Genomic DNA, 24,149 nt, shown 5'->3' with positions numbered 1-24,149 from the left:
TCTCGAGACGTAAAAAATTTTGAAGATATTTTTCCTTTTAGTGATACGGAGGCTCGCAATAATTTCCAGTTGGATGTGGATGTTGATTCAGATTTTGTGGAATTTCAATATGTAGTCCCTGACAACGAAGACACTACTGTAGCCCAACCGACTGCCAAGCCCACTAGTGATGAGCCCATCACTATCGAGCTCCCTGTGGTTGAGCCCACTGCAGCTGGTCCAGCAGACGCAGATCAGGAAGCATTCAAAACCACAACAAATAGGACTCCTTCTGTTTCGGATGAGGTCTCTGGCTCTAATAGAAATACCCCTGCTACTGTTGATTTAGTTGACAATGGTTCAGAGGAAGTTCTAGGTCGTGGCATGAGAACTAAAATTCCTTCACTGCTTCTACAGGATTATGTCACTCACAATATTTTCAAAGAGAGTCCATCTACCATTGCTACTTCCCCTCCACAGCATACCTCAAGTACTCCTTTTCCTATAGCACATTATATAAATTGTGACAACTTTTCTACGACATATCAAAAGTTTTTTGCAGCTATTATTGCCGGAGATGAACCCCGGTCTTTTAAAGAGGCTATGAAGGATGAAGAGTGGAAGCAGGCTATGCAAGAAGAGATCAAAGCATTGGAAGATAATGACACTTGGACTCTTGAACATCTTCCTCCTGGAAAACAAGCTTTGGGTAACCAATGGATTTATAAAAGAAAATATCACTCCAATGGTGATCTTGAGCGATTAAAAGCTCAACTCGTTGTTTTTAGTAATCATCAGATTGAAGGTTTGGATTACAATGAGACGTTTGCTTCGGTTGCAAAGATGGCAACGGTTCGTGCTTTTCTCGTCGTTGTTGCTTCAAAAAATTGGGAAGTTCACCAAATGGATGTACAGGATGCATTCCTTCATGGTGATCTTGATGAGGAGGTTTACATGAAATTTCCCCCCGGGTTCGAGTGTTCAGATCCTGATTTGGTTTGTCGACTTAGAAAATCTTTATATGGGTTGAAACAAGCACCTCGTTGTTGGTTTGCAAAGCTAGTTACGGCTTTGAAAGGGTATGGTTTTCTTCAATCTTATTCTGATTATTCCTTGTTTACTTACACCAAGGATGGAGTGCAACTTAATGTGTTGGTGTATGTTGATGATTTGATTGTTTCTGGCAACAATTCCGCTGCGTTACAAGCTTTTAAGGCCTACTTGAGTGATTGGTTTCGTATGAAAGATCTTGGTACGCTTAAGTACTTCCTTGGTATCGAGATCGCTCGCAGTTCATCTGGTTTGTTTCTGTGTCAATGCAAGTATACTCTTGACATCATTACGGAGGCTGGCCTTTTAGGAGCCAAACCGGCAGATTTTCCTATTGAGCAAAATCATAAGCTCGGCCTCGCTACAGGTGCTAAACTTTCTGATCTGGAATCGTATTGACGTCTTGTAGGTCGTCTTGTATACTTGTCTATCACGCACCCTGGCTTGGCTTATTCGGTTCATATTTTATCTCAATTTATGCAAGATCCTAGATGCGAGCACTGGGAGGCAGCTCTCCGCGTTGTGAGATATTTAAAAGGCACTCCGGGTCAAGGCATTTTATTGCGAGCAGACAGTGACTTATTGTTATAAGGGTGGTGCGATTCGGACTGGGCTGCATGTCCTCTCACACATCAGTCATTGACAGGTTGGCTCGTCTTTCTTAGACAATCACCTATTTCATGGAAAATGAAAAAGTAACACACCGTCTCCAAGTCTTCAGCTGAGGCGGAATATCGTTCTATGGCGGCCATCACTTGTGAACTTAAGTGGCTCAAAGGATTGTTGTTGAGTTTAGGGGTTCACCATCCTAGAGCTATTCCATTGTTTTGTGATAGCCAGTCAGCTTTACATATTGCTCGGAACCTAGTTTATCATGAACGCACAAAGCATATTGAAGTTGATTGTCATTTTGTTTGTGATGCTATTTCAGAGGGATTGATTAATCCCTCCTATGTTCCACACCGGTTCAATTGGCAAATATCTTTTCAAAGGCTCTAAGCAAGAAACAATTTGATTTTTTCCTTAGCAAGTTGGGCATCTTGAACCCGCATGCTTTAACTTGAGGGGAGGTGTTACGATAATATCTTTGAGATCCTAATATTGATTTGATGGATACAATTGGGATACAAATTTGATGTATATTAGGAGTGTTTCCTAATTTAAAAGATATGAATCGTTGAATGATTCTTTTGTAGGTTGTATATATACAAGGTATATCATCAATACAAGGCAACCATTTTTTTGCTTAATCTTTTCATATAGAGAGAGAGAGATTGTTGGAGGACAATTAGAAAGTTAAGCCAGCTTTAGCAGAGTCCATACTCATAACAGAAACAAGACCCTGTTGACTCCTTCCATTACCAGATATATTTCCCTCCTCGTGATTTGTTTACCACAAATGGCAACACCATACGTATAATGCAATTTTGTAGTTATCAAAATGTTAAGAGATCTCAACCTCAAGTGCACATTTCTTCTCATCTTAGTTTGAACATTGAACTGGCTTGAAAAAGAACGCTTAGAGAGTATACAACACTAAGACCCCCATAGTTTGCATCGGTCAAATTCAACTAGGAAAGTTAGAGATCCAAACAATACTATCTAGAGATACATTGTGAGCTCAGTGGAGAGGAAGATTGTCTAGTAAGGAACGAAATAGTCAGTCTCTAAAGTGAGAAAATGCAAGGATTGACCTGTGACTGATAATTCGATTACTTAGGGCATGATTGGTATAGTATTTAAAAATGATTTTATGTTTTCAAAAATTAAAAGTTGTGGGACCTACAAATAAAACTTGATTGGTTAAATGTTTTTGGAAATTAATTCTAAAAACAACTTCAATTTTAATGAAGGATTTTGAAAACGAAAATTTATTGTTTTCAGTATAATCTTACTATTTTAAAAAAAAAAAAATTCTTGCTAATTTTCTTTTATTTTTCTTATAGTCTTGATTTTTTTTCTTTTGTCATTTTTACAAGTAGGAATCTACTTTTTAAAATTTTTATCTATATAAATTTAGTAAAATAATTAATTATAAAATCATATAACATAATATAATTTAATTCTAATTTACAATATATTTACTAAAAAAAATTATTGATCAAATAAAAATTACAACAAATAAATAAAAAAATATTTTCACTTCAATTATTATTATACCAAAAATAAAAAATATATATATATTACATATTCAATTTTTAGATTTTTTACCAAAAAATTATTCAATTTTATAAAACTAAAAAATAGTTAACGGACAATACATTCAATCACATTTTGATAAACATATTTTCAGACACTAAATCTAGATTCTTTTTTCATAATCATACTTTTTTAAAATACAATTTTTAAATCACTAATCAGTCATGCTCTAAAAAAATATAACTTTAATATAAAAAAAATCAAAGTTAATGACAATGCAATATTGTTATGAATTTAATTAATGCACTATTATTAAATTTTAATTTATCAATATAATTAAATTTTACTTTCAGCTAAACCAATCACGTATTCAGTTTCTGTTATATTTTCAAATTTAATCCCAATCACAGATTCAGTTTTTTAAAACTCAAAAACAGTTTACTAACATTGAACCAATCACATTTTCAAAAACATGTTTTCAGTCACTAAATTCAGATTTTCATTTCAGAATCCCAGATTTTAAAAATACAATTTTCTAATCGCGAACTAATCAGACCCTTATATTGCTAATGCTCCAAAGTTACACAAGCTGCATTTTCAGATACTTTCAAAGTTGGTGCACTCACAATTATCTGAAAAATACATTACTAAAATTTTATTTTACATCTAATTTTTACATTACACTATACATTCTTTTTTTATTTTTTTTATATTATTTAGATATAACTTTCTATAATTTTAACTTTTCACTAAGACTTCATTTTTTTTCTATTTTACATCTATTTTTTACATTATACCATTTATTCTTTCTAAAATAAATAAATAAATAAAAAATGCAAAAATATTATTATTAAAAAAAATATTTAAAAAATGAATAATTATCTCTAAATGTAGAGAAGATATTATAAAAACAAGTAAAAATATATATATATATATATATAAAAAACAAATTATCCGCGCGGAAAAGCCCAAGGCCACTCGCATCAAATGATGTATTTAAAATCTTGAAATCCTTTCTTCACTCTTCAATACTTCATTGAGAATCTGAAGATAATCTTGAAATCAAGCAATTTCAATCTCAAGATAAACTAGTACACAGCCGGAGGAGTTGCCATCAATTGAAGACTTCACCAACAAAATTATAATAGAACAAGAATAACCCTCCCATTCTATAGAAAATATTTAAACAGAATCCATATTCGGAGAGACGACGCTAACATAATTCACAACAAGACAAAACAAAGGCACTTCTTCCTGTGCATGCTGTTATCATCATTATGTTAACAAAGTTTACTAATCAACAATTGAAGGAAACTAGAAACAATGAAAAAATTGCAGGCATTCAAATCTATTTATTTACATGGTCACCAGCCATCTACCATTATAATGTAAAAGAGCAGAAGAAAAATCTATATCTCATTTAACTAAAAGTCGTCACTGAATGAAAATATCTACACCAATACTGTGACTACTCACTCAAGCATATAGGTCAGTCTTTATAAAGATATAGCCACCAACAGCTAGCTGACAACCCCCAACATATTTGTTTCATATAAACCGCATCAGCTACATTTATTGGCATTTGAATTCTGACCGCCTTTAGGCAACCACAGCAACCAGGAACGCCTTTGCAGGACCAAACTTTTAAAAATCATTGTAGAAAAAAAAAATTTGATCAGATCAAAAGTAAGAAGCCCCATTGATACAAGACATCGTAAAATCACGAGTTATTATTACTCTTACCAACCAGAATATCATCATCAAGATAGATTGGTAAGATATTGTAGACTGCAACCAGCAAACAAATTGACATCTACCATCTGTACAACCAGTATAAACAGCACCAACAGCAAGTACATCATCTTGTGATTCAGTCACATTCGCTCTGCTCGAACAAAACTATATAAGGCCAGCATATGGACCCATATGAGTAAATAAGGATAGCATTTTCCACTTTCAAGAATAAAACAAATACACACAAGAACTTCAAAACAAGAAGAAAAAACACACATAGAAAAATGCACAGATACCAAAAGGTATAAAGATGTTAAACAAAAGAGGAAACCAGCCATACGCAGGAATTCCTAACACCCTAGTAAAAGTCACTACAAGAGCTTAAGATAATACCCAGTACAATCATGATACAAAATCTACCATCAAACCTAAGCGAACTAAAAGACTGTCCATGAAAATGTTTAACCTTCGAAAAACTGCAGGGCAGTCAAATAACATTTGATATGGCAATAACATGCAACTCAACTATTTCTCCCCAATACGAACGCAGACACAATGTGTCAAGCCTAGATAATAAGCTCATAACTTGATATGCTGCTCTCCATCAATCCTACAGAACACAAGACCAAATGTCAACATTTTAATGGATAAAAAACATCACATAAAAATAATGCAATAAACAAATAAAGCTTATTGTAAAAACTTACATCTGCGTCAGATCTACAAGGAGAAGGGCTTTGAGAATCAACTGATCTACCACGTGGGGAAGCATCTTTTGAAGCAGGAGAGTGTTCATTAAGGTCGCGTATTTCAGGGTTTTCACCTCTTGAAGGTGTCCTACGAGGAGATGGGCTCCTGCGAGATTTAGGACTATGACTACGCCGAGCAGGGGAGGTACTGTGAACATAAACCCAATTGGCAATCAGACAAAACACAAACATTTAATAAGGAAAACCAAACAACCAGTACCCCATACCTCCCATAGGAACGGCTCCGACTGTGATGTTCATCATCATATTTGGACCTCCCGCGATCTTTGTGATGATCTGGACTAGCACTACGGCTCCTGCTACGATGACGGTGTTCCTTATGGTGTCTGTCCCGGTCATATCTATCCCTACTTCGACTGCGGCTTCTCCTCCTGTCCCTATCCCTATCCCGATTCTCATCACGATGCCTGAAATTTGTTTCTATCAGTTGCTGCATAAATAGTACATATTCACTAGCAGTGCTGCAGACTGGACTTTGCAACTTCAAAGATTAGTTGGTAAAAAGTATCACGAAGATTATAAGGTGACAAAAGACAATGTCCTACACATACACCAATAAGCATGGATTATCACCCCCAATACAGGATATGCTTAAAACATTGACATAAATATATTGGCAGCTTCCACTTCTACATAACTATATCAAGTTGAACAATAAGACACTTGCCCAAATACAGTTCAAACTGTGCAAATATTCTATGGTCTGTCCACATGCCAAATTGATAGGGGAGAACCAAAAAATACAAGAGAAAGACACTCACTCACCTTGGGCGAGGGCTACGGCTTCTTGACCTGCTTCCAAGCTTTGATTCCGATTCAATTATCCTCCCCTTATGACTGATTTTAAAAAAAAAATTAAAAAAACATTTTAACATGGAATCAAAACATAGAATATGTGTTCAACTAACTAATAGATACAAACAAAATAAGGTAAGCAGAAACCAAAGACACGCATTCACAAGATAAGAAATAAATTGATAACTGCAACAAAGATCATACTAACGATAAGAATCCCCTAAAAACTGCCTTAAAACATCAAAATTCAACCAAGAACACCAATAAAGACTTACATTCTTTCAGCATTGGGGCCATACTTGGCAAATTGAACCATAATCTCTCTACCATCTACAACTCTTCCTAAATATAAAAAATAATATACAAATTAACCCACAAGGTGAAAAAAATAACCAATTTATCACTACGAAGAGAGATTAAGAGAGCAAAAAGGGCAAACCATCAAGCTTCTCCACGGCTTTCTGAGCCTCATCCGCATACTTGTACCGAACAAACGCGAACCCGCGCGACTCCCCAGTCCTACATCCATTAATTATATAAATAATAATAATAATAAACATATATTAAAACCCTAATTTCGATAACAGAAGAGATAATTACCTTCGGTCTCTGGGGATAAAGACGTCGACGACCTTACCGTAGCGGTCGAAGAGCGGGAAAAGATCGTCTGCGGTAGTTCCTATCAAAGGAGCATCAGAAAAATTAGCAAGAAGAAGAAGAAGAAGGAGAAGCGAAAGTGAAAAAAGGGTGCATACGGAAAGTAATGTTGAGGACGAGAAGGGAATAGGTGTCTCTGATGTCCGGTGGACCAGATCTCCCGAAGTGCGACATCGATGACCAGCGGCGGAGTTAGGGTTTTTGGCTTACAAATGAGAATGGAATGATTTAGTTGGCCAATTTGGATGAGTCCAGAGACTTCAAGCAAAGACCAAATCTTGCTCCCCCCCGCCCTATCTTTAGATGCTAAAAATTCACCTTTTATTTCATTTTCTTTCTCGGACAAACCTGCCCCTATTTTTTTTTTTTATTATTGGTAAATTGCAGCATATATACAAGCAAATTTTTGAGTTGAGTGTCACCGCCCTTCTACTCTACACTTACTTCACTTAAATATATTTTTTAAATAATTTTTAAAATAATTAATGACATGTACTAATTAGAGAAAGGCACGTTGTTGTTGACTCAACACTTATCACTACTGACAAAGTAGGTAGTGACAGATTACACAGTTTTGCGACATTAGGTATTTATATATTATTGTATCTAAAAAATACGAGCCAACGTGTAACTATTATTATGAGAAAAGAAAATTAACATATTTTTGGGTAACTATCCATGAACAGAAAAAGAGACGGTGTTTTATATACCAAAACGTTGGGGAGTTATCTCATATAATTCTCTCTAAGAAGAACCCATGCAAATAATAGTTACTTGTAGACTAAGTACATTTTAGTCACTCAACCACATAAAAATTGTTGTGATTCCATTGCTTTTTTGATATAAGATTTGTTCAAACCCAAAACTCATTTTTAATTCTTAATTCTCAGCTGATGAAAAATCGCGTCAATATTATCCCACAAAAAAATTACGTATTAAATTATAATAAACTCAAAATATTGAGTATTTATTCTACAATTTATCCTTATTTTCTATAATTTTCTCTCTTCATCCTATTTGTATGATTGAGAAAATTCAATCACGCGGTGATACTAAAATATAAATTTAAAAAAAATTGTTGAAAAAGAAAAAAAAAATTCTTTTTCACATTATTTTCATACAATAATTTTAAAAATAATGTTTTTTTCAAATGAAAAAAAGTAAAAATACGTTTAAAAACACAAAAAGTTTGCATTTTTTCTAAATTCAAACTCTTTGGCATCAATCACCTTCTCATTATTTCCTATTGCATTATTTTCTCATTCTCATTTTTTTTATCTATTATTATTTTTGTTTTGTCATTTCTTTCTCATCACTTTCCCCTCAATGGGTGCTCATAGATTGGGTTGGTCAAATTGAGGATATTTCAATGGGCAACCCAATCACTTTAGTTTGGAAAAATTATAGGTCATTTAATTATTTTTATTGTACAACCCAACACTATAACACAGAAAGATATAAAGGTTGAGTTGGATTTTATTGGGTTAGGCCTAAATTATTAGGTTTCCAAAATATTTTTAAAAAAAATGATCAAATTCAATTTTGCATACTTTACTTTTGAAAATTTTAGATCATTCATTCATCAACATGTATCCAATAGAAACCTAACAAAATGATATTATAATTTATACTAATAGCATAACATAAGCAAATTCAATTCAAACTTAATAATTAATAATCATCCATAAATTTAATACTGAATAGTGGATGTTTAAATCTTCCACAATCACTTGTATGGGTCATGAAAAGTTGTCGAGCTCTCTCGATTGTATTAGATTTGCTCAGTGGAGGCATTGGGTATGGGTGGCTCTGGGCTTCCTCAACGGTGGCACATTTACTAGGTGCAGGCGTAGCATGATTTGGAACGTTCGCAATCTTCCATCTATAGCACCATTGTTCAAAGACTTCATACATGATATCAACCCATTCGTAACAACAACAATCCTTTCACGATGGCATTAAAGTGTTTGTGTCGAAGCTTGGTATATGCCTGGGAAGTTCATTGTTATATTTATTTTGCAAGTTCTTCCATATTTGGATTATGCTAATTTGGTGTTTTAAGAGATTTTAGCTTTATTTTGTAAGTTTTCGATATTTAAACTAAGTTGTAATTTTTTTTATAACACTTGATATATTTGATGCAATTTTGGTTTAAGAATTTTATAGGCTACAAAAAGTAGTTGCAATATAAAGTTGAGATGTAATTCTAATGTGTTTTGAAGTCTATAAGCATATATGGTGATGTTGCGGTGAATGAGGCTTGAGCAACGACTTACAAAATCAAGTGAAATGGAATTTGGAGCATTGGTTGCGACTCAAAGAAGTGGTGGGCGCAACCTAATTGCAAGGAATTAAGACTTTGGAAACAACAAATTTTGGCCACGGCGAGTACTTCTTCAAGTAGCGGCCAAAATACGAATTTTTGAGAGAAATGGTGCACTGGCTGCGACCACTACTTGGTGTTTTAAGAGAGTTTAGCTTCATTTTGTAAGTTTTTGATATTTAAGCTAAGTTGTAATTTTTTTTATAACACTGATATATTTGATGCAATTTTGTTTAAGAATTTTATAGGCTACAAAAAGGAGTTGCAAGATAAAGTTGAGATGTAATTCTAATGTGTTTTGAAGTCTCTAAGCATATATGGTGATGTTGCAGTGAATGAAGCTTGAGCAGCGGCTTACAAAATCAAGTGAAATGGAATTTGGAGCGTTGGTTGCGGCTCAAAGAAGTGGTGGCCGCAACCTAATTGTAAGGAATTAAGATTTTGAAACAGCAAGTTTTGACTATGGCGAGTACTTCTTCAAGTAGCGGCCAAAATACGAATTTTTGAGAGAAACTGTGCACTGGCCGCGGCCACTACTTTTCCATGCTGCTACTCAAGGTGAATTTTATCAAGTATCAAGCACACTAGTCGCGGCCACTACTTTTCCAGGGCGAGGCCAATCAACGCGATTTCAGTTTTTTATGTTATTTTTAATTAGATTTTTAAGAGGATTATAAAAGGTTTTAGGGATAAGGTTTTCATAAGTTTAATTACGGTTTTTTGGAGAGAAAAAGACTCAGAAAGGGCCGGAGAAAAGACTACAACACTATTGTTCATCAATCTAGTTTCTTTTCTTCCCTTAATCTCTTTAATTTTAATTATAATTATGTTTGTCATTATGATTGCTATTATGGATAGGTTCTTTTTAGGTTAAGGGTTAATTAAAAAACCTAAGACATGAATTATTGATTGTTGATAATGAGTATTATTCTTTAATTTCTCTCAATATTAAATTGTTTCTATTTTTCCAATTGAATGTTATGAATTTTGTGATTTGTTGTTAAGTGGCCAACTAGTTAAGGTTTTACATTGTTCAATTGTCATCTTAGAATTATTACTCTCCTAATATTTTAGGATTCTAAGTGTATGTGATAAATTGCAATTGATAGTAATGTCAAAAGAATTGTTGATTGTGATAAAAAAATAGAACCTAGGTTAAATGAATTATATGCTTCATTAATTTATTGCCTAGATTAACTTGTCTCCATAGGATTTAATGTTTTACCTAAGTTAAATAGATTGTATGCTTCATAGATTTATTGCTTTGAAAAAAGAGTTAATTATTGAGCGCTTCGCCTTGATTACTTATAATAGGGAGATTGAGATAATTGTCTACTTCAGTGTTATCTGTGGGGTTAATAGTTTAATTGAGAAATTATAATAATATTTATTATTAGTGATTGGGAATTATTGTTGAGGGTGAAGATTAACCTTTAACTATTTTTTAATATCGTAATATCAATATTTATTTGCGTTCTAGCTTATGTTATTTAATTTTGAGTTCGAAATCTAAATTTCTCTTTTAAGTCTTAGTGCTAATTATTGAATAATAAAGTGAACGATAGTTCTCGTGGGTTCGACCTATGCTTGCTATTATACATAAATAATTGGAAGTATTGAAAGAAAAATAATTGTTAAATTTGTTGTGGTATATGACACACATCAATGCCCCAGGTCTACAAATGGATTCGCTAAAGCACTGCACTTGTCAAACTCGCCAGGGGTCGGACTTGCTTTCTGGGTTTTGTTTTCGTCGGGTTCAACTTTTTGTGGAATTTTTTCTTCAATAATTTATGAGTTATGTGCATACTTATGCGTTTGCATGTTGTAGATTGCTGTGCTTGCAAATTTATGTGATTTGAAATATGTTGTGGAGGGATTATTAATGATTGAGTTTATACTATTTTGGACTATGTGTTTTTTCTAGGGGAGCTCAGGATCCAAACCAATCCAATTACCCTGAACCAATCCAATCACGAAAAAATGGATATCCAATTACAATTGGATTTGATTGGATTTGTAAAGTTGTATAATAATTGGATTGGATCGGATAGCGGATGAGAATATGAAAATCCAATTAGGAATATTTTATATATATCTAATTACAATTAATAAAATATATATTCTTTATATATAATATTTTATAAATATATTTAATTGTCTTATCTTTTTCATAATTTTTAGCACTTTGTAAATGTTATTGTTGTTGTTTTCATATTATGTTATTATAATTCTTAGTTATTAGTTTTGAGACATTAGAAATAAAAATTTAATGGACTTGATTTTGTAAACTTAATATTTCAAGGACTTAATATGACAATTGTAAAGAATTAATTTAGTATTATTACTACATAATGTCTAGTATTTTGTACTTTTTTAATTGTTAATTTATTTAATATTAAAATTTAGGTTCAAAGATAAAATAACAAATCAAATCCAATTACAATTGGATTGAATTGGATTTTTAGGCCAAATCAGATTGGATTGGATGATGATTTCTAACATCCTACCTTTAATTGGATTGGATTGGTTGGGGGTAAAAATGTTGGAACAGATCGAATGAATGTTAGAGAATATATTATATTGAATGGGAATTGAGAAACCAAAATACAACTCTATGCAAAAAAGTACTGTTATCCATTTTTTCCACCTGTGACACGTGGCATGACGCAATGGGTCTATGGGCCCTCTTAAGAAGTCTGGGCCCATCCTGAACTTGGTAAACGAGGTAGGATGAAACCACAAATAGCCCAACAACATTCAATGGGCGCGAGCATAACAAAGGAACTGAGACTAAGATGTAGGCCTAACTCCTTTTTCTGGCCCCAACCAACCTACATCCTCCAGGATGCCAATTGAGGTGGCAGACTCACTGGTCGACGGAGATAGACCTTATCAAGAATCCAGGGGAGATACTCAGTGTAACGATGTCCATCTTGTCAAATGAACTCGAGTCCAGGTGAACGAACTAGAACTCCAGTAAGTGAACCAGGGTATTAGTAAACGAACCCGGACTAGACGTCTCCATAGGGCAAGCCTAGCTTTCTCCAATGTTGACCTGTCCCTGTGAAATTCGCCAGTTGGTCTCCTCAACTGACCCGCAAAAGAGTGTACACACGGAACGTACACTGTTCCTAGGAAATAGTACTGCCACTACTCTGACAGATCCTGTTCCTAGGATCCCCTTGGAAGCCTAGGATCCCCTTGGAAGCTAGCGCTGAGCATAAAATCCGAAAAACCAAAAAAACCGTGTACACCGACCTACCGAACATAGAAAAAACCAAAACCGTTTAAACCGAAAACCGGAAAAACTGCCGACGGTGCAAACTGCCACTGTTCGGTTAGTTTTGAAATTTTGGGTGAATCGACCAATAAAACTGAAACCGACCTAACATAATAAAATAAAAATATAATATTATATAATTATTAATTATTAAAATGTTTAAATTTTGTACTTTTAATTATGTTTCAAACTTTAAAATTTGTCAATGTAATTATGTTCTATATATTTATGTTTTAAAAATGCAAAAAAATGAATTCCAACAATCCAAAATTTTTAATTTTTTAACTAAAACTAAAAAAAAAAAACAATAATCAATTCGGTTTGGTCGGTTTAACCGACCAAACCGCGGTCCAAAACGGTCGGTTTTTTTTAAACTGGTTTGGTTCGGTCGGTTTTTGGATTGCACCAATCCGGACCGAAAACCGAATTCTGGATTTTTTGTTGTGAAAAAACCGCCCAAACCGACCGATGCTCACCCCTATTGGAAGCCCAGGCGGACCAGTCCGTGTGAACGTACAATGGGCAGCTATAAGGCTTGGCCACGCATGAGCTAGCCTAATGGGCCCAGATTAACGACATCTTATTATGTAACATTCTTCGTATTATGGCTCCATTAGCGAGCAAACTGTAATTACATCCATATTAGGCCCGGATTAATCCGACCCAAGTGCACTGCGCTTGACTGCCTATAAATAGGGCCAGTTATGCACTGTAGTGAGGATCCCATATTTTCTCTTGTAAGCAATTACTCTGCTAAAACTTGTAGGAAACTCCATTGTCAAAAACTCTCTAAGACCTAATACAACCAACTCGTGTACTAAGGCTCATTAACGCCCCAACCACGTAAAAACTCTAATTGTTCATCTCTAATTCTTTCTTTTCAGCTCTTACTTCTTAATATATTTCTCATTTCCAAAAAACTCTGTAAAAATTTTGGTGCTTTCATTGAAAGCTGAAGGAAGCTTGAATTAATCTCGATCATCTGCGAAAATGGTGAACACTAGGCATACTGTGTTTGATCTTGCTCACTAGCAACAGCAAGACAATGGAGAACCATCACCCAACCAACAGTTTCCTCAAGACCAACCTGAGGACACGCCTTATTAGGGGCCTCTGCCCGACGATTCCCAGAACTTCGGAGATGGGGGTGACTACGACGAAGGCTATTACGATGAAGATGAAGGGGAATATGAGGATCACGAGGTCAAAAACCCCATTGATCCTGACGAGAAGGATATGGATCCTGAATAGGAGGATCCAGAGGTGGTTCACTTGAGACAACAAGTCCTAGATCAAGAAGCCAGGATAGCTGAACAAAAAGAAGCCACCTGCCAAATGCAAGAGTCCCTCCTGGCTTTTCAGGCCTTTATTGCTGCCCAAGGATTGGCAACCAATCCTTCAGCCATTCCTCCTCCAGGAATGCAACCGCCTATCCCACATATCGAGACTGGCATGCCCAACGACGCTAGCCCTATTCCTCCTCTGAGACCATCCTTGCATCTTGGAGCCGGCCCATCGAATCCTGCTCATGAGAAAGGAAAAGCCAAAATGGCTAATCCTGTTGGAAAAACAAACCCCCAGAAGAAAGCTCATCCCGTTCCAAGAACTGGGGCTAACTCAGGGCAATTCCCTTGGAAAGAACGGATAAATCGTCCTAGGACGAGATCATCCGAACAATCCGCAGGGGAAGCGCTCGCGGGGTATTAAGCCCTAAACAGGACGAATAGGAATGACACTTTTATCCCAGCACCTCCGTGAACAAGGATCACAGAGGGCGCAAACGTGGAGAAGAGCCAGAAGCAATCAGTTTGGGAGATGATACTTCTCGAGTAGACTTGCGTGACGACCTCAACACTCGAAAGGAGAGAGCCCGCAAGGAAAAGATTCGCCCCCGGGGAGGCGACTTGAGGAATAACCTCAATGACAGGAGGAACGAGAGAGTCCCCCCTGGACGATGGAATGGCCATACAGTTCATGGAACAGTTAGCCGCTCTTAAAAAAGTCATGGACCGCTTGGTCCGAAAACAAGAAGGCAGAGGTTTCGATTCCGAAGAAAAAGAAAAAGAGTCATCCGCGGAGCACATACTGGGTGTTGTGCTACCAAAGGGGTTCAAGATGTCGGACTTACCCGCCTATACTGGGAACACGGACCCCATAGATCACTTGTCTCACTACAATCGCCTGATGACTGTAGCTCACGTCTGTGTCAACGACAAGTGCCTATGTTTCTCAATCACTCTGGCAGGACCCGAAGAAGAGTGGTTGTAACGCCCTGGATAGCCAAGACCGTTACACTGTGTGTTTATAAAGTGCCAGACTTGCTAACCAAGTCATTAAAGTAAAAACGTGTTACTGAAACAGTAGAGGAACTAGGGTTAAAAGAGTTTTGGTCTCAAAAGTTACATTTTCATTACTAAACATTGTTTCATTACATGGGATCCCAAAAATGACAGTTTCAAAGGTCATTTACAAAATTTACAAGGTTTAAATACATTAGCGGCCGTACTAAGGCAAAATGAGCAGTTAGGTAGTCTCTGTCCTGACACACTCCTCAACCATGGTGATCAAACGGCTGGCTATGTACATTACACCTCGGAGCTCTCCACCTCAGGCCTGGTCCAGCTTGCCCTTGCCCTTACCTGCACCACGAAGCATCCGTGAGCCAAGGCCCAGCAAGAAAACACAGCAATGACAGAGCATGAACAACTAGCAATCAAGTCATTTACTCATATAGCATCTCATAAATTTCAAGTATATCATCATTCAAGCATACCACATACTAAGGATTTCATCTCATAAAACATAATGCACAGACGATAACCAGGGCTAGCGCCCACAGGCTGCTCCCTCTGTTATCCTAATGTTTCTGGCTCCCAGTGGCCAATTCGCGCCTCATGCGCTAAAATCATGAATGGTACTCTTAGACCGCTTATACATGTCCCTTGGCATAATACCAACGATGACACAATACAACTCTCGGGAGCACTTAGTCCCATTCACAACCATATATTCGGGTGCGGTTTTCTTACCTTTCAATTCACTGGTTTTCGATGCCACGTAGCCGCAAGCACGGTCCTCTACCCCGAGCCTCTCCAAAGTCCTAATCACAACACAAGTAATATTCTTTGTCATTAACCAATCCAAGACTACCTTCCCGGTACCTAACCCACACTCTCGGAACCCCCAAAACCTTAGAACAACACCCCGGGGACATCCCCCGAACCCCCGGGGCAAAGGCCTAAAATTGTCAAAAATAACACCCTGAAATTAGCCTTGTGCCGCGACACCACATCCTTGTGCCGCGGCACCCACCAGTCAGAGCCTCCAAGCCGCGGCACACAAAACCCGTGCCGCGGCACGCCTTCGCAGCCCAGAATTCTGGGTTTTTCCTTCGCATTTTCCCGAGCTCCAACCTCTCCAATTCACCCCAAACTCCATCCTAAGTCCCAAAATCAACTCTAAACCTCTAACAAACCTCACAACAAACCAAAGACATCATGCCCAAGCTCACTCACACCTTCAATCCTAAAATTCACTCTTGAATTTCACACTTAACAACTCAAACCAGAAAAATTATGAACAGCTTGAACTCAAACACAACCCACACTTCAAACTCCCTATACCTTACCAAAAACAAGCCTAATAAACATACAGAGACCTTACCTTAAGTGATGGGTTCAACCTCCAGCTCTTGACCTCCTTCCCCCTTGATTCCCAATTCTGAAATTACATAAAACCAGCCACCAACTTGCCTCAATTCACCTTCCTTAACTAGAATTCAGACTTAAAACTTGGGTATAGCATAATCAAAATCTTACCTCTGAGTATTCTTGGTCTAAGCCTGCTTGACAACTTCAATCACTCTTGATTCTCCTTCCAAAAGTTAAATTCAGTCTCTCCCTTCTTCCTCTTAAGTTTGCTCTTCCTCTAGGTTTCTAATTTCAGCATAAACCCATCTCCCCAAATATTATACGTATATGATATTCCCCCTTCAGCGGATAATCATCCATCCTACCAAATGTCTACTCTACCCTTCCACTAATACCACTTCCTAACTTAACCTCAAGGCCATACTTGTCTTTTCACCAGCTTTGCAATTCTACCACTTTCCCATAAAACCTGTTACTCTCTATGGTTACTAACAGTTACGCAGGTTACCAAATCACCAGTTACCACTATCTAGTTTCCTAGGACCGTCTCGGCACGTGCATCACGTTGGTATCACAGAACCCACGCGGTACAATTCACACATCATAATTATCACATAATATAATTCACATAATCGTATAACATGCCTAAATCATTATCATGCATCTTAATCATAAAAATCACACATAATTCCCATCATGCCCTCCCGGCATTCTAATCAAGGCCCTTAAGCCTTATTAGTGAATTTGGGTCGTTACAGTGGTGGAAAAGACTTAAGGTGGGATCGATCCAGTCTTGGTCCGGATTGCAGTCAGCATTTTGTAAATAATTCACGGTTGCCATACAACTGGACATGCAAGTTAGTGCACTGGCTAATGTCAAGCAACATCCCAAAGAAACCCTTAGGGCTTACATCCAGTGCTTTATGGTGGAAGCCTCAAAAACTAAGGTGGATGACGGACAACGCCTGGTGGCTCTCCAGTTTGGGATTAGAGCTAGGTCCCCTCTATGGGACGACATGTAGCACAGCAAGGCAGCCACACTTAAAGAATTCATCAGGAGGGCCCAAGATTTCATCAACTGGGAAGAGGCCTGAATCCAAGCCTTTGTGGGGCAGCCAACAACCCACTCGACTGTCCAAACCTTCCCCCAATACAGAGTGCAGTATCCGGCACCCCCAACGGCGTCCGGATCCGCTTGGACTCTTGGGATTCCATTCATGATCCTGACGGTCTATGGGTCCACTACAACGGGGTATGCCAGCTCTATGAGCCCCATTTTCCGAGTACGGAGTGGCACCCACTAGGTACAATGCCGCTCCCGGCGGTGCCCAACCGCCTCAAGCCGGAGGAGCTGAGGCAAGCATAAACCCCTCAAAGAAGGGAAAAAAGGGTACGAGCCCCAATACATGGAATATACCAACCTAGTGGACACCTGGGAAAATATCTACCTGGCAACGGGCAACGTATTCCATTACTAGAAGCCAGTCCCCATGTTTAAAGGGGGAAAGAAATCGAGGGACACAAACAAAAGGTGCACTTACCACAAGCACGTGGGTTACACGACCAAAGAATGTCGTCAACTGAAGGACGAGATCGAGAACCTAATCAAACTGGGGCATCTCCACCAATGGGTTAAGATGCCAACGGGGGTTCCGGGACTGCCAGCAGCTCCTGGAAAACCTATGGCCCCAGGTGCACCTGGATCGTACCGACCTCCTCAAGGAGGGTATGCTACAGGTTCCGGATCACAGGCCCTCTAGGGGGCCCCAATAGTGTAAACACCTGGGCCCGGAATGCCATATCCTCCTGGAACCACAGCTCCACGAGTAGATGGCCACGTGACCACCATATCAGGAGGCTCGCATCTGGGAGGGCCATCCTGGAATGATAAGAAAAGATACCTTAGCGAGCTCGATCACGACCATGACATATGTGCCTTGGTCCAAACTCTAGCCCAGTGCCTGAAGTTGATGAACCTGCCCATGGCATTCATGGAAGAGGATGCCCGGAACGTTCATTTCCCGTGTCATGACTCCTTGGTCATTGATGCCCAGATCGCCAACAAAAGGGTATCCTGAGTGTTGGTGGATGACGGGAGCTCCGTCAATGTACTGTTCAAGCCGGCCTTCACAGCGATTGGATTGACAGAGGCAGATCTGACTTCATGCCTAACACAGATCTATGACTTCAATGGGATTCATTGCTCCTGATGGTAAGATTCAACTACCCATGACGTTGGGGAACAAGGTTCAAGGTTCGTTCAAATATTGCACTTTTGTAGTGGTGGACTACCCCACTTCGTACAACGTAATTTTTGGGCATCCCGCTTTGGTCAATTTTAGCGCCATCATCTCCATCTGCCATCTCTGCATGAAGTTCCCATGCGATAATGGAGGAGTGGGAACTATGCGGGGAGATCAAAAAAGCACCCGAAAGTGTTATCAAGTCTCTGCCCGACTAATCTTCATGGTCTGCAAAGAGCCTTTTGAAGAGGAAAACGCTGATCCAATCCCACCATCACATCCAACACGGAGGGTGGTCCGGGAGGAGGATGAATTGGATCCGCGGATAGAAGCATATAGGGCAATAGAACCCATGGAGGAGGTGGAAGAGGTGTGCATCAATGACACCAACCTGACCAAAGTAATCTGAGTCAAGAGAAACTTGAACTCGAAGGTCAGGACTGCCATAATTGCTCGGGTGAAAGAGAACCAGGATGTCCTGGCCTGGTCTCATTCAGATATGACTGGGATCGACCACAACGTCATATGTCACACCCTGAACATTGATGAAAATGCAACTCCGGTCTGGAAGAAGCAGAGACCCCTAGGGGAGGAGAGGGTAGAAGCCCTCAAGTTAGAAGTCGAGAAGTTTTCCTCGATCGACTTCATTCAGGAGGCCCTGTATCCTGTTTGGTTGGCCAATCTAGTGTTGGTACTGAAGCCAAACCGGACGTGGAGGACTTGGATTGACTTCACCGACTTAACAAGACCTGCCCGAAAGATTGCTTCCTTCTGCCCAGGATTGACCAAATGGTGGATGCTACATTCGGGTATGAGTTGTTGAGTTTCATGGATGCCTACTCCAGCTAAAACCAGAACACAATGCATGTAGTAGACCAGGAACACACCAGCTTCTAGACAGACAAAAGTGTATACTGCTACATTGTCATGCCCTTCGGGCTTAAGAACGCTGAGGCCACCTATCATAGGATAGTCAATAGGATGTTTCGGAACTGTTATCCCCATTTCCTGCGTGGCCCCGTAACGACCGTCCAGGCCCATGGTCAGGGCATTCAAAATGTGGGCCCGGCCCAAGGCCCCTTGGTACGGGAGTATCCAAGGGGGCATGGGCCTAGTGCAATTTCTGGGCCAGACGGGGGGTCCAGTATGGTTATCCGGGACAGTCATTCGGGAGACATGCAGACAGCTCGGACCCCCCCGGCAGTATACGTGCCTGGTCCTAGAGCCTGGTAACGGTCCGGGCCTGTGGTAAATGAAGAGGGACAAAGGTAAACGAACCCGGATCACGTCATCCCCGGTTGGTGGGAAAAGCGTCCAGGACCCTGAAGCCGCCCCACTCCGCGTGGATGTTGTCCCTACTTTTCACCTGCGGAAAAGGCCACCTCGGGATTGCACGCCGTTGTTTCAGATCTGCACTGCCAAGTAGTCTGACTGGTCTTGTCCCCTGAATCTACCTCGTAACTCGAAGTGTCCAGACCAAAAGCACCGTTTTGTCAAGCGAAATATAGTTCTTGGGTCACCTTATTGGGCCTTAACTAGTCTGGAATTTATGTATGTTTTATCTTTTATATCGGGCTTCCACCAGAGAGGCCAAGAATATCCATATCTCTGATGGGCCCGGGTCATACCCAGCCCAGACCCAGTGTTCTCATGAGCTTATAAATATGGGCAGTAGAACACTGGAAAAAGGATCTCTCTTCGACTTATATACAGTTACTCTGTCAAAACATAGAGAGAAACTCTATTGTAAAAGACTTTCCAAGCTCTAATACAACTGAATCGTGGACTAAGGCTTATTAACGCCCCAACCACGTAAAAATCCTGTGTTAATCCTCTAAATTCCATATCCTTAGTCTTAGCTAATATTCATTAGTATAGTTTCCAAAAATCTCGGTAAACAGGAACCAACTAGGGAAGAACATGGAAGTCTATATAGACGACATGTTGGTAAAATCCAAGACCTTGGATGAACACGCGGATGACTTGGTAGAAGCATTTGCCATCATTCAGAAATATGGGATGAAGTTGAACCCCAAAGAGTGCACCTTTTGCGTGGCATCCGAGAAGTTTCTGGGCTTCAAAGTAAGCTCGAAGGGAATAGAAGCCAACCCGTACAAGATCAGAGCATTGATCGAGATGCCTTCCCCACGAAAGCATAAAGACGTTCAAAGCTTGACAGGAAGAATAGCTGCTTTGAGCCGCTTCGTCTCAAAGTCCATGGACAAGTGCATCCCATTCTTCAATATACTTCGCGAAAGCTAGAGGTTTGAATGGATGACCAAGTGTGAATAGGCCTTCAATCTTGTTGAAACCAGTGGATGGGGAGCCATTCTACCTGTATTTGGCAGTGTCGGAACATGCCATTAGTGCTGCTTTAGTGCAAGAAGAGGGAAAGATCCAGCTCCCAGTCTATTACGTAAACAAAAAGTTGTTGGGCGCGGAGTCCAGATACCCATTAATCAAGAAGTTGACATTTTTCTTACTGACTGCCTCCAGGAAGCTGAGACCTTACTTTTAGACCAATGTTGTTAAGGTACTGCCGAACCATTCCCTACGACAAGTACTATAGAAACCCGAATCGTTGGGGAGACTCTTGAAGTGGCCCATGGAGCTTAGCTAGTTTGACATAGCATATGTCCCCAGGATTTCTATCAAGGGACAGGCCTTGGCCGTCTTCATCTTAGAGTGCATTGGGATAAACGAAGATGAAGAATTCGTCGGCCCCATAATGCCTTTGAGGAAAATCTTCATAGATGGAGCCTCAAATGAAAATTGGGCCGGGGCCAGGATCATCTTGATATCCCCTTAAGGTCACCAGTTGCAAAGTGTTGACCCTCGATTTGGCCAACGACACGGAGTCAAGAATACGACAAGAAATGAGATAATAATAAAAAATGTAATCTAATGGTAAAGGAAGACACAAACGATTTATAGTGGTTCGGCCCCAATGAATGGTAATGATCTATGTCCACTTAGTGCTATTATTAATATGGAATCCCAATGTCGTGATCAAAGAACTAGGGTTCTTGAGTTTCACAAGCCTTAGGGGAAATACAACTATTTGGAGGATAATTGCACTGTATGCTCTCTCTCTCTCAATATTCAGGAAAAAGATAATAAAGCCAAAAGTCCCCTCCTTGACCTCTTTCAGGCATATTTATAGGCTCAAGGGGGGTTACATGGGCCAATGAGCCTTAACTTTCCTTAATATCCATGTATCAAGGTAATAAAGAGGAAATAATCAACGTAATTATTATAAGATTACAATCTTTAAAGGAAATAAATTGAATCATACGACCAGACTGGTTGTATCTAATCGTGAGGTATGGCGAAGCAATGTATAACTGGTCGATCATCGAACAGCACCTCCTTATTTTGACTCTGCCACGCGTCAACCACGTGTGAGAAATCCTTGTCATGTCATCAGCAGCCGTTTTTTGGTAAACATTTGCCCCCCAAGTTTACTTTACTGCGACCAGCATAAAGTAAACTTAGGAAACTGACCCCTCGCTTACCCCACCAAATTTGTCAGAGCCGCCCATGCCTTCTCGAAAAAGGTAACCAATCATGTCCAATCAAGTCTTTTCGGTTTCCCAAAAAATTGTCTGACGGCTATTGCACTTCTCCATACTTTGAAAGAAGTAATTCCATGATTACCTCTTTTACGGCGCCATGATCACTATAAATAATACCCCAAAATCACATTTTTACTTTTTACCTTTCACTCGCCTTCTATTCTTCAAGAACTTTAAAGAACTTCGGCCTTCAGAGCTAAGAAAACCCATAAGCTTTCATTATTGATCTAGGGACCTTTTGCTCAGACGTTCAGAACGTTCGTGCTCATACTCTAACTTTCATCCAAGTAAGTTTCTCGAATTTTTCTGTCGTTTGAGATGCCCTGCAAAACCATTTTATATCTGTTTTATTTCTGAGCATTTGAATGTTCTTGGTTGAAGTTGTTTTGGGGTAAGTGGGTATATTGATCGATGTTTGATAGGGTAGTGAAATAATATTTTATAGGTGATAGGAGTCAGTTTGGTAGTTAAGATTGTAGATTTAGGGCATAAAATCGAAGTAAAAATTCGATTTTTAAGCTAGCTGAAAAACTGGGTTTTTCCCACCCTTTCAGAGTCGAAGAGTTTTTCCTGAAAAACTTTTCACTTCTACTTTTTAATCTATTTTCCAAACTGTTCACTTGAAATACAGTGTTTTTTTATTAGAATGCTGCTGGTCGTATAAAAGCTTCACTTTTACACATGAGCAGCGTTATTCCAACTTTTAAACACAAGGTTTTAGGCCTTAAATTCTCATCTCCCCCTTTTCTGTTTGTATCTTTTCATGCAAGATCTGTGGGGAGGTGAGAGGCCTATCGACGACGACTTGCTAGCCCAATTACTTGAAGACGAGGAGCAACCATTGTTGTTGATACCAGAAATTCCCTTTTCTCGCGTCTCCCTAAACACTCTATCGACCCCACCTCAAAATATGGGTCGAGTAAAATCCAAAGCCCAGAAAAGGAAACCGTCCGCTTCCCCTTTAAATCAGCATACTCCTCGGGCAGAAACTCCTTCGACCAGTGGTCGGGAAGAAAACACCCCCAACCCTGCTATCCAAACTCAAGCCCAACTCCGAAATGCCATTCAACCAGATATTGAATGGTATGTTGCCCCTCCTAGCCAAGTAACGGTTAGGATGATTGCCAATTACATTAAAAAATACGGACTTCCTAGGGTGACCCTAGTCCAATCTACCAGAGACCAATGGGTGAATCTGCCTGGAGGTGCCTATAGCCTGTTCGAGGTACCTCTCCATCCTTTTTTCCAAGGAGTGGCCAGCTACTTTGGGGTTGCTCCTTTCCAAATAATCCCAAATGGGTATAGAATACTCTCTGCACTCTATATCCTTTATAGCCATAAGAAATGGCCTGTCCCCACACCATACGAGGTCAACTATCTGTTCGACCTAAAATCCAACCCCAATCAAGAAAACACGGGGTTCTTCCACTTCTGCCACCAGGAAATGTCCCGCACTTTCCTGAGTGATACAACCTTTATATCCAATGTGGGGAAGTACCATTTAGAGTACTTTCTGACTACAGACATGGTTGCCAACAACCTGGCCTTCACCCAAGGAGGTAATATTTTTACTCCCCTGGTCGTTTATTTTTCTTTAATTCTTCCTACATTTCCCTTAGATTTTTAGTGCCTTTCAGGCCCGTGGCTGCGGCCGGCTCCCACTCCAGACATGGAAGTCCGATTAGCACTCTTGGCCAGCATGACTGACATAGAGAAGAGCGTCAAGCATCTGGTCACATAGGCTAACCTGAGGGTGGTCGGGCTTTTGGCACCCCACCAGGATGTGAGGGAGTCAACAACAGGAAGTGCCACCGGCGAGGAGATTCTCGAGCAGCACCCAGATGTGTCGTAACCTCAAAGGAGGAGGACGACTGGAGTGACAATCAGGGAACCCTCCTGCACCCCGCGAGCTACTGCTCCCCCAGCTCCACTGGGAAAGGGAAAAAAGAAA

At 39.4% G+C, this 24,149-nt stretch overlaps 1 protein-coding gene across 4 annotated transcripts; it reads right to left on the bottom strand.

The window, feature by feature from the left end:
* Nucleotides 1–4,307: 4,307 nt before the first annotated feature.
* On the bottom strand, nucleotides 4,308–7,468 carry LOC133807114 (serine/arginine-rich splicing factor SC35-like). 4 transcript variants are annotated; one of them, XR_009879157.1, is made up of 10 exons: nucleotides 7,223–7,468; nucleotides 7,068–7,146; nucleotides 6,907–6,986; nucleotides 6,743–6,809; nucleotides 6,438–6,509; nucleotides 5,879–6,079; nucleotides 5,610–5,799; nucleotides 5,369–5,512; nucleotides 4,912–5,067; nucleotides 4,308–4,809 (listed from the first exon to the last, which is right to left on the bottom strand). XR_009879157.1 is itself a non-coding variant. In XM_062245274.1 (8 exons), the coding sequence occupies exons 1-8, from the start codon at nucleotides 7,296–7,298 to the stop codon at nucleotides 5,507–5,509; spliced, it is 771 nt and encodes a 256-aa protein (XP_062101258.1). In that variant the 5' UTR covers nucleotides 7,299–7,468; the 3' UTR covers nucleotides 5,188–5,506. The 4 variants fall into 4 exon arrangements, 1 of the variants encoding a protein (XP_062101258.1); XR_009879159.1 differs by having other exon boundaries at nucleotides 4,916–5,067; XR_009879158.1 differs by having other exon boundaries at nucleotides 4,912–5,053.
* Nucleotides 7,469–24,149: the final 16,681 nt, after the last annotated feature.

This window comes from Humulus lupulus, chromosome X, assembly GCF_963169125.1.
Source record: "Humulus lupulus chromosome X, drHumLupu1.1, whole genome shotgun sequence".
Lineage (NCBI taxonomy): Eukaryota > Viridiplantae > Streptophyta > Magnoliopsida > Rosales > Cannabaceae > Humulus > Humulus lupulus.
The sequence above is the reverse complement of the archived record's forward strand: the minus strand, read 5'-3'. Positions and strand labels throughout refer to the sequence as shown.